Source organism: Macrobrachium rosenbergii, chromosome 30, assembly GCF_040412425.1.
Source record: "Macrobrachium rosenbergii isolate ZJJX-2024 chromosome 30, ASM4041242v1, whole genome shotgun sequence".
NCBI classification, from domain to species: domain Eukaryota; kingdom Metazoa; phylum Arthropoda; class Malacostraca; order Decapoda; family Palaemonidae; genus Macrobrachium; species Macrobrachium rosenbergii.
This window is the reverse complement of record NC_089770.1, coordinates 13,336,001-13,353,213: the sequence shown is the minus strand read 5'-3', so window position 1 is coordinate 13,353,213 and position 17,213 is coordinate 13,336,001. Positions and strand designations below refer to the sequence as shown.

Sequence of the window (17,213 nt, the reverse complement as noted above, 5' to 3'; positions counted from 1 at the left end):
ACCTGCTATTCTTCATTTTCCAAACACTTAACCTTCTTCCTCACAGTTCCGTACCTTTTCGTATACCCTATTTTATTCAGCAACCAATACAGGGAATATTTGTTTTTATTAATTATTATTATTATTAACTCAACCAGACCAAGTTGGATTCTATCTTAACTGACAGATAAAAATCGGCGAGGTGTAAAAATCAGAGAAGTTGGACAGCTATGAAAAATAAAAGACAGGTAGCCGTATCAAGATACCAAATGCCGTTGTAAGGAAACAAGATTCTTGGTGAACGTCGCTTGCAAAAATCTCGTGAGATTTAAAATGTGCTGAAATCATGAAAAAAAAAAAAAAAAAAAAAAATCTCTACGTATCTTGTGGGCGCGTTTATTATTGCAAGCGATATCGGTATTAAATGAACTATATAATATTTATTTTGATGTTTCACGTTACATGGTAAATACAAGCTATGTTTCTATTCTGACAATAAAAATATCGATGAAACGTCCAAAAATTCGCTTTGAATAGAGAAGCATTGTGTGTACGTTTGTAACTGTTATATGAATGATGTTCATAAAATTTGTGGTCAATAGAAAGTTTAATTTGAAAATTTTCCAGTTATGCGGACTGTTTTGACAGCTGCTTTTACTTGGCTTCGTACTAAATCCCAATTTATTTGTTGTAACGCGAATTTGAAATCCGTACTGGAATAACAACGCATCAAAGTCAATTAAGGTTAGCCTGACTTTATTATCGAAATCTTGCTATTCTTCGTCTCTTCTGACAAGTGGCTCGCATGTGTTGAAAGAGAAAATAATACCACTAAAACAATAACAAAAACTGGAGGACTTCTACGGGGTAACTCGACCCCTCTTTTCTACCCACGGCCCCCTTCCACCTCAATTTCCTACCTCACAACCGTCATACGAAATACCAGAAAAGCAAACGTAACCTCATGGAACCTCAAAGCACTGTTAGTGAACAACACAACCATCTCCCATGGCTACCCCTAAAAAAAGTTCCCTTCTCTAAAGAGACTTTAGCCTCATTAACTTCTATCATTTTGGCCCTTAAACATGTATCACCTCTCTCTCTTTCTCTCGTCGAACAGGACACACAAGATGATATCCGTGGGCCGAATCGGCTGGTTTGCCATCTACACGGCGCTCCTGGAAACCCTCCTCATCCTCATGTTTATGGGGTTCGTTCGCTACGACACTTTCTACGATGGAACGCGCTATAACTACACAAGCACCATGGACACGAGACGCCTGAGATAAGGCAATATTATCCAAGTACGTGTGATCATTCTCATTTTGCTATATTTTTTATTAAGCAATATATATATATATATATATATATATATATATATATATATATATATATATATATATATATATATATATATCAATTATTTTTAGCACCTAGCCCTTGTAAAGTCCATGTTCTACCTTGAAAAAAAAAAAAAAAAACTTTTTAAATATTTTTTTTTTCCAAAGCATATTTTCACGTGTTCTCAAAGACCAATGTACCTGTATTACCTCCATCGTGATACGGGCGGGGTCAGTTTTTATTCAACTGTAGTTCCTCTAATCGATCGCATATTCTATTAGCTTTGATTATGTGATTCGGTGGGATTTCTGAACTCACTCTCTCTCTCTCTCTCTCTCTCTCTCTGATAACGTCTGAAGGTTGTAGATGCCTCTTAAGGAGCACTGGTTTTGTGTTTAAAAAAAATATTTATATACCTATTCATTTAACTGGACAAAGCATGTGACTGACTAACGCTAGGTAGCAGCACCTTGGTCTACTTCTGCTTAAGAAGGAAAAGGCTCTAGACCCCTCTTTCTGCCACAAAAGTTCACGAACTTTATACATACAGAAATATTAGTACTTAAAAAGTAGAATGACGAGGCATCGCATCCCATTTCTAAGCTCTCAAACGAGAAACGAAAATTGGAACAAGATTAAAAAAAGATGGACAGTGATGCAGCAATGAAAGTACAAGAGAGACCAATGCAGAGATCGCTCTGTCAATTCCGTCATTGCCCTTCTCTTCCCGTCGCTTCCCACCCCTACGGAGACAGGCATTAAACTGACCTGTCTCTTCTTGGGGTCAGAAAGTAATGCAACCTGTTTTTTCTTGGGGACAGACATTAAAACGACCTGTCTTTTCTTGGGGACAGACATTAAACTGACCTTTTTTCTTTGAGGACATTAAATTGACCTGTCTTTCTTTGGGAAAGGCATTAAACTTGCCTGTCTTTCCTTGGGGACAGACATTAAACTGATCTATTTTTTTTTTTTTTTTTGAACACGAAATTGACGTTAAGCCGACCTGCCTTTCTTTGGGATAGACATTAAAACCGTTTTTGGGAACTGACATTAAACCGCGTTAAGCCGACCTGCCTTTCTTTGGGATAGACATTAAACTGACCGTTTTTTTGGGAACTGACATTAAACCGGCCCGTTTTTTTTTAAACTGACCTGTCGTTTCTTGGGACAGACATTAAACTGACCCGTTTTTTTTTTATTGGGACAGACATTAAACTGACCCGTTTTTTATTAGGACAGACATTAAACTGACCCATTTTTTTCTTGAGGGACAGGCATTAAAGTGATTTTTTTTTTTTTGGGACATGAAACTGTAGTCTTTTCTTGAGGACATACATTGAACTGATGTTTTTTTTGGGGACAGACATTAAAACAGACCTGTCTTTCCTTGGGGACAGACATTAAGCTGATCTGTCTTTTCTTGTGGACAGGTATTAAACTCAACTGTCTTTTCTTGGGGACATATTAAACTGACCTGTTGTTTCTTGGGGACATACATTATACTGACCTGCCTTTTCTTGGGGAAAGACATTAAACTGACCTGCCTTTTCTTGGGGGCAGGTATTACACTGATCTGTCTTTTCTTGGGGACAGATATTAAACTCATCTGTCTTTTCTTGGGGACAGACATTAAACTGACCTGTCTTTTCTTGGGGACAGACATTAAACTGACCTGCCTTTTCTTGGGGACAGACATTAAACTGACCTGTCTTTTCTTGGGGACAGACATTAAACTGACCTGCCTTTTCTTGGGGACAGACATTAAACTGACCTGCCTTTTCTTGGGGACAGACAATATTTTTCTTGGGGACAACTTAAGCCCTGCCTTTTCTTGGGGACAAATATTAAACTGACCTGCCTTTTCTTGGGGACAGATATTAAAACTGACCTGCCTTTTCTTGGGGACACACATTAAACTGACCTGCCTTTTCTTGGGGACAGACATTAAACTGACCTGTCTTTTCTTGGGACAGACATTAAACTGACCTGCCTTTCTTCTTAAACTGGGACAGACATTAAACTGACCTGTCTTTTCTTGGGGACAGACATTAAACTTCTGACCTGCCTTTTCTTGGGGACAGACATTAAACTGACCTGCCTTTTCTTGGGGACAGACATTAAACTGACCTGTCTTTTCTTGGCGACAGACATTAAAATGACCTGTTTTCTTGTCTTTCTCTGACAGTGTTTCAAGACATTCACGTGATGATAGCCATCGGCTTCGGATTTCTGATGACCTTCCTAAAAAAATACGGTTTCTCAGCCGTGGGGCTGAACCTCCTGCTCACTGCTATCACGATTCAACTCGCTATCATTGTGGATGGCATCGCCAGAGCTAGAGGAAAGCTTATCACACTCAACATCGTGAAGTATAGTGCCAGATTTTTTAGATGTTTGTATATCTATCTATTTGTCTATCTATTTATGTATCTAAACTGATCACTTTCTAGATATCTATGTATAGTCAATGTCACAATAATCTCTAATCTGTTTCTAACATGCATACATATATTTATATATATATATATATATATATATATATATATATATATATATATATATATATATATATATATATATATAATATATATATATATATATATATATATATATATATATATATATATAATATATATATATATATATAATATATATATATAATATATATATATATATATATATATATATATATATATATATATATATATATATATATATATATATATATATATATATATATATATATATATATATACATCACCATTCAAACAACAACAAAATAGAAGACAATGAAAACCTCACTTTAAAAATTCATAGCAAAACAATACCTAACAATATCTCACTAAAGTTCTGAAGCGTCTCATTTCCTTAACAAAATGACTTTTCCCGACGCCATCTTCATTCCGATTTTATGTCTCCAGCATCATAAACGCCGACTTCTGCTGTGGAGCCATTCTGATCTCGTTCGGGGCGGTCCTGGGCAAGACGTCGCCTACCCAGATGCTGCTGATGGCCTTCGTGGAAGTCATAGTTTACACGATCAATCTCTACCTGTGCATCGAAGTGCTGGGCATCTTCGACTTGGGAGGTAAGTTTTGTAGCTGCGTCCTAAGTGGAGGCAGGCTTTACAGGTGTGTTCTTGGAGGTAGGTTTTACAGCTGTCTCCTGTGCGTCATAACTGGAGGCAGGCGTTACAGTTGTGTCCCAATTGGAGGCAAGCTTTATAGCTGTGTGTTCCTGGAGTTAGGTTTTATAGCTGTGCCTCCTGTTTATCCTAACTGGAGGCAGGCTTTACAACTGTGCGTCCCAACAGGAGGCAGGCTTTACAGCAGTTGGTCCCAAATTGGGCAGACTTTACATCTGTGTCCCAATTGGAAGTAGGCTTTCTAGCAGTGTGTCCTAATAGGAGGCAGGCTATACAGCTGTGTCCCAATTGGAGGCAGGCTTTACAGCTGTTTGTCCCAATTGTAGGCAGGCTTTACAGCTGTGTGTCCCAATTGTAGGCAGGCTTTTTAGCTGTGTGTCCAAATTGGAGGCAGGCTTTACAGCAGTATGTCCTGACAGGAGGCAGGATTTTTAGCAGCACATCCTCACAAGAGGCAGGCTTTATTGCATTATGTCCTAATTAGAAGCAAACTTTATGGCAGTACGTCATAATAGGATGTATCCTTTATATTGGTGTCCTAATAAAAGGTGGACTTTGTGCCAGTTTGTCTCAATATGCGGCAGGATTTATGGTAGTGTGTCTTGACAGGAGCAGGTTCCATAGCAATGTGTCCTAGAAGGAAGTCTACGTATGGCAGCTTGTCCTGATAGGAGGCAAGCTGTATAGAACTGTGTCCTAACAGGAGGTTGGTTTTATTCCAGTGTGACCTCACACGAAGTAAAAGTCATGGCAGCTTGACCTATGAGTAACCTTTGAAGCAAGAATTCAATCATTCAGCAAATTTTCTGTAGACAAAAGGACCAGTGTGAGTAAGATGCCAAAGCAGGTGTATTTCTGTAAGAGAAGTAGGCTAAATCGATACCCTTCACCCTAACAGTGTTGACAAGGTTACCTCTTGGAAAAGAGGCAACTTAAATAGTTCAGGAATACTGATGGAGGTGGAATATGTGAAGCTGAAGTGATACCATGTTATGAAGTAAGAGCCATGCCATTTGCTGTAACTGTGATTATTTATCAAAATCCAACGATTAACTAGCAAAGCAACAGTTAGTAAGCCACCATGTGTGACTGATGTATCATTTGACCAATTTGGGAGCAAGAAACATTTTTACAGGCTGCTCGAGGGACCAAGAGACAGTGGGGCCACAAACTGGACAATCTTTTTATATGGGAAAATTTTACAAACACCTTACACAGGCAAAAGGCCTTCTGACTACTAAGTTCTTGAGTATATGCCTGAGGATATAAAAGTTTTGGCATGGACAGATTATTACAAAGAAATGGTTTCATAGCTATCTAGAAAGATGAAAAGTGAGACTGAAGTCAGAGAGAACTACTGAAGTGAAACTGGAAGACCAAAGGCCTTGTCAAACCTGGCGGTGGACATAATTAAGACTGTCTGTCTGGAGTGCATAAATGTATTGGGTAATATGAAAAAATGAGAGATTCAGTATGAATGTCAGCTGCAACTGCTGTGTCCTACTAATATTCAAAAACAACTTAATGTTAGTTGTAAAGAGCAAAGTCTACAGAAACTGGAGATACAAATGCACTAAGTGCACAAAGTAATGCACCATGCACTATACAGGAAATAAAACTGTTCTGAAAATGAATGTAACATAAATTCCCTAAAATTAATAAAGATTTTGAGAAAGGTGATTTTATCTGAAACTCCTAGTAAAGCTTTGGCTGATTCTGCTAAAACAAGAGTATTGCAATAAATACTAACAAGAAATGCATTGCTTGAATGTACCCTGAAGAATGCTTATCAAGGTTATGATAGTTTCCAAAACAGTTTTTTTATCAATGTCACAAAAATAATTTAAGGTTTTTCTTGATTTAGAAACTACAGTATCTGGTACTGTACTGTACAAATTAATATACTACAGCACTAATAAGGTGTATTACAGAACACAGAACATTGGTTCTGAATATATACTGAAAAGTGAATTGGAACATCACAGAAAACAAGATTTTTATAAAAATATAACACTGATAACAATATGTGGGGAAACAATTCAACTGTTGACAGGGCTGCCATCAAAGCTCAAATTAAACTGCATGTGCAACCTGCAAGACTCACTGCAATCATTTCTCTTTACAGGTTCAATTGTCATCCACACATTTGGCGCTTATTTTGGCTTGGCCTTCTCAAGGACAGTATCTAGGAAAATGAAAGTCAGTGATCACCCGAATGAGGGGTCTACCTATACGTCTGATCTTTTCTCTATGATTGGTAAGTCTGTCCGATTAACTTTCTCTTACATATAAAGCCCATGTTTGGTGTCATAACTTCTTAACTATGTGATCTAAATCATTCAAATGAGTACTCATAGTTGTAGGTTCTACCATATCTGTGGTTAGCAGATGTGGCAAGTAAGACTAGATTCAGCTTTCTATGTTGGGGCAGTTACTGCATGGTCAGGAGTTCTGGCCAACTGCTTTAGTGGTCTAACAGTACTGGACTAACCTGGGAAGTCTGTTCTTATATGTTCCTATTTCAGGTAGGTAGACTAGGCTCCATCATGAAATTACATATTACCCATACTTAGAACAATACAACAGTAGTAAGAGATGTTGACATATAACATAAGACTTACTCTAAAGGGCTACATAGCAATGGTCATTGGGTTCCACTCCAGATTTAAAAACTGGACAACTGCAGCCACTTATAACCCCACTGGATAGGTTAGGCTAGGTTTGTATAGAGCCATATAATGCCCCTTGCATACAAAATTTATGCCTATAGAATGTTAAAAAAAAACACAAATAACCAGAAAAATATGATTTATGCCAAAAACGTTATTCTTGAAAAAATCTTAACCAGTGATCCTTTCTATTACCCAAGGTGGTGTAACACCACTTGACTAGCATTCATCCTTGCCTAGCCTAGGATTGCTGTCACCTACCAGAGTCATAAATCCTAACAATCCTACTTAGAACAAAGGCTGTCCTGTGGGAGGCGTTGTTCCCCTGAACCATCAAACTAATACATCCATTGGCAATCTAACATCACCTGGGACTGTGTGTCCTAAACCTGTCTAGCGAGTTTTTGATCTCCACAGCCTAATGCATACTTTGCTTTTTTTTTTCCTTTTTCCTATCTTTAAAACTTAAGCTGAATATCCCTACTGACAGAGTCAACAGGCTATAATAGACCCATGAGGGTTCCCAGGGAAATCAACCTGAAGAGAGGGAAACAAGTTGCAGGACAAGGTGATAAAGAAATACGAGGGAATAGAAAAATAAAACCTAACCTCAACTCACCTAATTTACAACAGGGATAAGGTTGGGTGCCTAATATCACCCCACTGGGAATCGGAGGGGTGAAGATTTACCATCATTTGGTGGAGCATAAAGATCAGAATCAAATGGTCTTTGTCCTAATCTAGGAGAATAAGGGCATCACATCAAAAACATGTGCTTCAAAACAGGACCTGAAGCTCGAGGTCTTCCCATTGTAGTTGTGAAATAAAAATGGGTTTGGGTCTAGTATGATATTTTGGTTTGTAAGCTCCCCAATTTTCTGAAAATACATAACCGATTACTGCGAGGATGGAGTCCATATTAATGCATGGGCCTACTGTACATACCCCGATTCACAAAAAATACAAAAGGCTTCGGCCTATTTCGACAATTTTTAATTTTGGTCCAAACACTTACCACGCAGTACCTCGTGAGCCTAATTCAGTTCTTCGGAACAAACCGTCTCAAAACCGGTTATTCTATAAAATGCCTCTGCAATATTTGGTAGGTATTTGGGAAGGCGAGTAATGAATATTACGAATAATAATTATAGGCCTGGTAGCCTGGGCAAACATTAAACCCCATTTTTATGCATTAGGCCTATACACTGTGGACTGTAATACCATTATTATTTGGAGAATGGTCCTGTTTTTTCAGGTTTTAAATTCTACGATGTAATTCATATGTTATCAAATCGACTGCTTTGACAACCCATAACAGAAACATCCCTTTCAATCTCAACCTTAGGCCTAATGAGTACAATGTCCTAACAAATGAATACAAAATATTTCCTTGCTAATTTTCCCCTCATGACAATTACAAAAGCAAAATACGAAATTCGCTTAAAAACTAAAAACAAATGTGATAAAATGGTTTTCCAAAAGTGCACTTACTTTCGAGAAGAACCCTAAAAGAGTTCAGAGGTCTGGTTAAACAAATCATTTATAACTAACTAACTCGAGAACGGAGTGATGAGTGGGCCTAGGCCTAGCATTCTGCGTATATATGACATCGGATGTCCTTATCTAAATCCATTCGAAGTACAAGCAAAAGGTGATCCTGTATGTATAAACTCCAAATATAAGCCAGGTTATTTCATAAACTGCAGTGTCCATATGTCTTCCATTGCACGAGACGGAATCATTCTTAACTTCACAAAACCCAAAGGTAAACTGAGCAATTTGTAAATACAAAAATTCTTCTTCTTAATTTTACACCAAAAACCTTAGTTGCCAACTCGCTGAAGATGGTTAATAACGTTACTTATTCATTGCGATCAACTGCCATTTGGCCAAATTATCAAAGTTATTGTTCAAAGTTTCGTTAACACTTTTATTTTTTTCTTTTTTAAATAGTTCAAGGTTTTTATCTGGGCTTGAGACCGTAATAGTGCATAAACTTTGATGGCTGAGTTGCCTCGAACTTTACTGCTTAGGCCTAACCGTTTTGATAAAAATATTCACTGGTAAAAGACGTGTCAGGTCTCAGGAAATTGCAACCAATCTCCTGGAAGTTTTTAGAAAAAATCATGTTATTTTGGAATCTTCTGAAAAACATTTGGTCAATTTTATTCCTGTTTCAATTTCACAATGAAAATGATCCCCACACTACTGCTTCGACCTTAAAGGCCCCCATACACTACCGAGCATCGAATCGCGCTTCGAGTCACCTCAAGCTGGCTCGAACTCGAAGGAGGCCACACACTAAAGAGCCTTGTTTTCAGTTAAGCGCTTTTCCGCACAGTGAAGATGTCATCCTCAGACCTGAACAGACGATTTTTTGCATTGCTGTTGCTCTCGAAGAGAAAAACGTAAAAAAGATCAAAGTGGAGCAAATCGTGGCTTTTAAGAGAAATGATTTCTCATACCAATTTGCTAGAAGAACTTAGATTGAAAGAGCCCCAAGATTGGTTCAACTATCTGAGGATGGACGAAGATACGTTCCTAGAACTTCTTTCCATTAACTCCTATTATTGAGAAGAAAGATACGAAACTTCGAAAGCAATTTCTCCCCATCAATGGCTAGCAGCCACATTACGCTTTAGTAACTGGGAAATCCTATGAAGATCTAAAATTCTCAACGTGTATTTCTCCACAAGCATTGGGACACATTATTCCTCCTCTATAGCAGACCTAGAGCGTCCTGGCATTTCTTGGTCTTTCAGAAAGAGTAATTTTTTCGTAGTACCATAAGTTGGGCTTATAAATCTGTGCTGGCTCCAGATTTGTATGAGGCCTGAACCTTTTTAAAATTCTTTTCTAAATGATGCATAGAGAATTAATCTTACGTAAACATGATTCACGATCAGCATTAGGTCACATTCTTTCAGTTTTCTACTAATTTGTCTTGAGTAATTTGTTTTGCGTGTTTGTTATAGTAATCTGCCGATTAATTTTCCACAAACACGGAAAGACTGTTATAGGTCTATAAAGTCACTTAACACTTCTCTTGAATTGGCGCTATCCATCTTCAATTTCACTCAACATACAAAATAATGGAGCCTTCCTCGTGTACCCAACAAAATATCACTTGGCTCGAAGCTCCGCCCACAAAATATCAGGAATGTCTTGATAGCGTCGAGCCAGCTGCGAGTGGCTCGTTGCACGATTTCAGCCCCACACTATGAAAACTCGACGCGTTGCACGAAGCGCGATTCGATGCTCGATAGGCGGGGGCCTTAAGACCTAGCCTCAGGCCTGATGGAAAACTGTCAAACTTTTGAAACGAAGTGGGTGACCCTTACAGCAAGTTTTCACCTAAATCATCTCAATCACTGCTAAAATCTCAAGGAAAACAATATGGTATTATAATAAATGATACCGACACACAGATTTCACTTCCTCTCGGAACAGTAGTAGTAATAATACAGGTGCTTTGCAAAATTCTTGGTGATATTATTGTTATTAATGGCACATAAACAAAAATAAAATAGAAAGGATATTCCAGATTCACATTGAAGTTACCTCATAACATTTTGAGGTTCCGTTTTGGAAACCCTGTTCCACTTGAGATATTCCTTTAAAATTTGATAAAAAATGAGTTTTGTTCACTTTTACCCCACGGACGGACTTAAAAATATCTTCCTGCTCCTGGATACAACCTGCAGGGCTATTCAACACCTGAGTGTGTATCCTATATATATATATATATATATATATATATATATATATATATATATATATATATATATATATATATATATATATACATATACTTTATATACTGTATATATGTGTATGCATATAAGCCTAAGCATTACAGGTACGATCTTCCTGTGGGTGTACTGGCCATCTTTCAACGGGGCTTTGGGAAACGACAAGGGAATCGGACGCGCTGTCATCAACACATACCTTGGACTGACTGCAGCCGTTGTTGCTGCTTTTTTAACCTCAGCATGGGTCAGCAGGTGAGAGAGAGAGAGAGAGAGAGAGAGAGAGAGAGAGAGAGAGAGAATGTCTCTCCTTGTTAAACTCGAACTGGAATGCGTGAATGGCCCATAAGCTAAGATGGAATGCATAAAGTAATGTCAAGAGTAGGTGAGAGAGAGAGAGAGAGAGAGAGAGAGAGAGAGAGAGAGAGAGAGAGAGAGAGAGAGAGAGAGAGAGGTGTCCCTCCTTGTTGTTAAATTCGATTTGAAATACGTCGATAACATATACTGTATAATGCCCATAAGAGAAGATGGAATGGTTAAAGTAATATCAAGATCAGATCTATCTATCTATATATATATATATATACAGTATATATATATATATATATATATATATATATATATATATATATATATATATATATATATATATATATATATATATATATATATATATATATATATGTGTGTGTGTGTATAAAATAACAGTTTCAATTTTTGTCCGTCAGGAAAAACCGCTTCACGATGGTACACGTACAAAACGCCACGCTGGCGGGGGGCGTAGCCGTGGGGTCTGTAGCGGACCTCATGATACAGCCATGGGGCGCCCTTTGTATTGGGTTCTTCGCTGGGTTCATCTCCACTTCAGGATACATTTTCATTCAGGTAATGCCTTGAATCCACGTTCACGAGGCAATTGTAGAGGTTATGTTTTCACTAATGTGGTAAGGTGTGTCCACACTACAAACATGTTAGTAACTTACTGCATACATATCACAAACAGGTTGAAAGCAGGCCAGCAACCGAAAGAAATGAATCCATTTTCTTTAAGCAATTGTGGAGGTTATTTTTTCACAAAACAGGTGGAAAACAATCAATTACCTTACGTGAAAATTGAATCTTTGGCAAATTCTGGATAACCGTATGAAGCACTGTTTTGGGCTATCACCAAGTCGTTGACTTGTATTCAACCTGTTTGTGATAAGTTACCAACATGTTTATTATATGCTTTACTGTAGTGTGGGGCACCCTTTTGATGACAACAGTTTAGAATGTCTATCGTGTTACCAACTCAACCAGATTATCTCCTGTTGATATTCCCAAAAATCTGACAGTTTGTAGCCATGGAAAGTACCTTACCCCTTATTTTATTTAAAAAATAAGGCAAGCTTGCATTGTATATTCAGTAACATAACAATAATTATCATAATTATCATGCGTTCATTGGTACAAGGTAATCATTAATTATTTAGGAACCTTGGCAGATGGCAGATGTGTGATCAGAGTGCACCCTCGCTGAAAAGTGTGACAAGGAATTTCCATAATGCATACACTTTATATGCAATCTGAATTTGTACGTCCTAAGTTGGAACAAATCATCACTATTATTATCATTATCTCAACAGCCATGGTTACTGAAAAAAATTGGTCTCCACGACTCCTGCGGAGTACACAACCTACATGGGATGCCTGGAGTCATCTCAGCCATTGTCTCAATTGGGATGAGCATGTTTGCATCTGAAACGTTTTACGGCAAAGAGTAAGTCTCTCTCTCTCTCTCTCTCTCTTGAAATACAACTCTGGGTAAGTACTAAATCTCAGTTGGATAGCTGTAGATCAGCAAATAACCTGATTCTAAGACTGTTTAATTCCCCGTATTGCAATTCCCCTGGATTCTTCCTCCGTTTTCCTTCCCCCTTATTCCATTAAGGGCTTTTCTCTAATTCTTTGGGAGTACTTGTCTTTGCCCATCAATCTGATACAGAGTCTGTGCAAGGTCTGCTTGTTTTGTAACTTAATTTTCATTTCTTCTTAACATGGTACACAGGACATATGTACACAAAAAATCTACAATATTCAATTTGTTTTCCCTTGCAGCCTGTACGTACAATTCCCACACATGAGCCCTCCAGCCAACAGCTCCCTCTACCAGGAACTCAAGGTGACCCTGGAGTCTCTGGAGCCTGGACCTGGGTGGACTGCCAACCAGCAGGCACTGTACCAGACTCTGGGATTAGTTGTGACACTCGTCATAGCAATTATTTCAGGAGCTATAACTGGTATGTGGTGTTTAATCAGAGCACTGGTTTAATAGGAAATCCAAAGAATATGTAATTAAAGTCCATGACCATGCTATTGAATATAGTGGCTTTTGAAACCAACTGTTCCAACATCTGACTTTCTGGAACTATTCTATGAATGTAATTTTGAGAAACCATTGTTGCTGTGTTCACAAGATTATATTTTTTTATATTTATTTTAGCATTTTAAAGCTAGAAATGGACAAAATGGCTTATATTTATCTGCACTGATGCAATTTTAAGGTCAAGCAAGTACAGTACATGCGTGACTTTAATTTTGCATCCAGCTTACAAAAAAATACTGACTACTCAGTGCAAAAGATGCCAGAAAATGTACACACTTGACACTCTCTATTTGGGGCTAATAAATTAAACCTGCCATCCCCCCAGGAATCTCCCTCAGCTTCGAGAGGTGCGAACCCGTGAGTCACCATCGGCTCTTCAGCGACGCTGCCTACTGGGAGTTACCGGAAGAGGACCATGACTCCAGCCATGTGGATATTCACAATCACACGAAGGTCTTTTCTGTCCAGGTGACGGCACCAGAGATTGGTGCAAAGCTTCAGTGAGGGGAAACTCCCCTTTTGGGGGGCACACTTTAGGTATTACCGTAGGTTTTGCAGTACCTGTACTGCTCTCTGCCCTTTGACTTTCCAACCTTTCCTCTGTACTGACTTTCAAGGGACACTGAAGACTGTGGTCAAGGTTCTTTGAAGTGTTCCTTCTTAGGCCCCTCCCTAGCTACGCTGCTTTCTGACTTTTTACTTCTCCTTGGATCCCTTCAACTCGACCTTACTCCAGTTTTCACTTCTGACTTCAAGACAAAATCCTTCGAGTGAAGCCTTAGAATTTTATAGCAGTGAAGCTGTATGTGATTAGAGGCTTCATCAATAAGACTAATAAAGGCTGAGTACACTTCTGGGGAACCTACCAGTTCTGTAGCTCGTAGCAGGATTCAGCTAAGTGAGGATGCCTTGGTTAGGTTAGGTAGGGTTAGGATAGATAGTATTATTACTAAGCTCCGAAACACAGACATTCTGGCCATATTACTCTGCAGTGTAGTGAGCATTTTAATAAAAATCAAACATAATCTAATTTTGCTTAAATATTACACCATTATAATTTGACAATTTTCTTTATCTTACTGTAATGAATTAAAACACCAAATAAAATATTCTACTTAATTATAATATGAGCTGTACAGTGTCATTGTAATAAACAGAGGGATATGTTTATTCTACCACAATTTATTCCTTGAAATAAATACAATTTTTCTAAAGAAAAGTTGCCTCAGCTCTTAATATTTCCCATCTACTGGACTAGTATGTAGGACTGGTATGTGCTACTCTCATTTGTTTATCAGTTCTAGAGTCATAACTGGCTCTGTCTAGAGCAGTAATTGGTAGGCAGTACTGTTTACTAATGCTGAGAGAGAGGGAGAGAGAGGAGAGAGAGAGAGAGAGAGAGAGAGAGATATCCGTTTTCCATTCACCCAGCCCGTCAAGAAGCCCCGCACATCCTATAGCAGTATCAACCTCCTCCGCTGACCATCTATCTCTCTTTACCTCACTTCTTTTTCTCCCAACTTCTCTCCCCCCTCCTTCCCCCCCATCTCTCCTGCCTCCGCCAACACCCCAGGTGTTGACAGGTCCGGGTGTCAAATGACCCAAAACCCCCTCATTACAATTTCACGCTCCAACACCTTTCCTTTGTCGCACGCTCGTTAGGGGCGGGGCTTAACGGCGGGGGTCTTCCGTGGCAAGCGAATTTCGACGTTACGGACCGTCGTTAAGGGTCGGATTGGCTCGCCTGGTTCCTCAGCCTAGGGGCGAGATGGTGGTAGAGATCCCCGAATGGAGGAGTTTTCTCTCCTAAATTAACTGAGGAGCAGGAGGAACATTCCTTGGACCGCAGCGTCTATTGGTTAGAGAGAGCTTTCTGGGGCAAGGTAAGACCTCTCAAGATTTATAGGTCTAGGGGCAAGCTGTGGTTGGATTTATATGTCTAGGGGCACTTTATGGTCAAAAGGCATGTGGGCAAAGGTCTACCCTGGGGTATTCACTAAAATTATCTATAATTATAACAAAAAATTAACGAATAAAAAGAATAAAACTGAAAACAACCCAAAACCTAATATTTAAGAAATAATGTAAATCATGTTAGGAATAATATGATTAACTGCGCCGGCTGGTTGTTACGGGTTAAGTCGACCTTATGCCAGCATGGGCTTTTGCCCAAAGGCAGTTCGTGCCAAACTGACTGCGACCAAGAGGACTGGTGTTGAACTCTGGACTTGAACCAAGCAAACGAAAAGGAAAAGTAATTTATGATAATTATGATTAATAAAATTACGCCAATTGTATGAGCAGAAAATAATAATAATAATAATAATAATAATAATAATAATAATAATAATAATAATAATAGTAAAGGAAGTTTCTTAATATCTTTTATAGATGTTAGGCCTAATCTAGACAGCTTCATAAAACCGATAAGGCGAGGTAAAAAAAAAATATGTTGATGTTTGCATAAAACGATATTGTTACAGATAAGGCACATGAGTGACAATATTCCAGTAAAGACCGGAGAGAGAGAGAGAGAGAGAGAGAGAGAGAGAGAGAGAGAGAGAGGAGAGAGAGAGAGGACACTGTGCTAGCATTGTTTCAAAGAACAATAACACCTAATGACGTCACTCCAGCCAGCATACAGGAAAAATGGCAGAGCACATAGGGAGGTGATTATAGTTTAACAATTGTTCTCTCTCTCTCTCCTCTCTGCATTGGGCCATATAAACACAAATATGTGAATAACTTCATATGCACATTCTTTTATAATGATTTTACCGGCGAATTTATGTATACAACTTTGTACAATTCTTATCTACGTTATCGATATGCTACCCGAAATAAGAAAAAAAATCTTCTTGGGCCTAATTTTATTGAGAAAGATAAAGGCAGCCTACCCAATGTTTATAGCCTGGGTATTAAACATCTCCCAACTAATCTTTTTAAAACTCTCACACGCTATTATCTGCCCTGTTTTCTTTTCAGACTGATATTGCCTTTTCATAGCGTTATTAAACTTTCGTAAAATAACTCTTTGGTCTTTAAAACTAACATTTTTTTGTGGATAGATCTATTAACGCGACTCATTTAAAACGATTATCTACGAAGCCCATATTCATTCTCTGAAGATACTCAAGCGTGTAAGCTACTTCGTATGCCAGTGAGTACTTAAATTAATATTATTTGAACTATTTTATATACCTCATTTTGCTGAAGAAAATGTGAAAAAGGTTATCGTAAACTTAAAAAAATGTATTAGTCACCCATATATATCGTTTTCTTTTAGGGTCAAATAAGGAAAACGAGAACGATGCAGTCATTGCTGTATGTGGACCTGACGTATTTTAACGTCCTTTTTCATTACTAAAAGAAATATTAATATAAAAGTAATTTTTAAATAAGAATATTTTCCAAAATACAGTACGTCGCATTTAAAAGCCTTACCATACTTTAGTATAAGCCAGATGCTTTACATTAAATGAAGTTATGGAGATAAAAGAGGCTGCGAAAAAATATTCAAATTCTACATTAATTATCTTGAAAGCTTCTAAATGTCCGTACGTTAAAAAAATTATCAATTACGAATTAATAAAGGTGAACAGACCCTCATTAATGTGTTTACACGAACGACAGAATTAATGGATACCTTTTACGGTAGCTTCTCAGGTTAAGATAAAACACCTGCCATGCCGGATGACGCATGTACCGTCTGCCGTTGCATAATAAAACAGAACTGAGCTCTCTCTCTCTCTCTCTCTCTCTCTCTCTCTCTCTCTCTCTCTCTCTCTCTATATATATATATATATATATATATATATATATATAATATATATACAAATCATTGGTTACAAAATCACCTCTTTGGCGGCAACATATTGACATACAACTACCGTACAACTACTTAAAAACTAATTGCATGAAAATATTGTTTACAAGCAGTTCGTCCAATTTGTAGATCGCCG

The 17,213-nt window shown here is 38.0% G+C and overlaps 1 protein-coding gene across 1 annotated transcript; it reads left to right on the top strand.

The window, feature by feature from the left end:
- The first annotated feature begins 430 nt into the window (after window positions 1-430).
- Window positions 431-14,404, top strand: LOC136854769 (ammonium transporter Rh type B-like). The gene is given in 10 exon segments (XM_067131346.1): window positions 431-1,236; window positions 1,239-1,283; window positions 3,509-3,692; window positions 4,245-4,411; window positions 6,594-6,725; window positions 10,997-11,141; window positions 11,615-11,771; window positions 12,512-12,645; window positions 12,984-13,165; window positions 13,577-14,404. Coding segments are annotated over 10 exon segments (1,497 nt in total). The 5' UTR covers window positions 431-1,064; the 3' UTR covers window positions 13,756-14,404.
- Window positions 14,405-17,213: the final 2,809 nt, after the last annotated feature.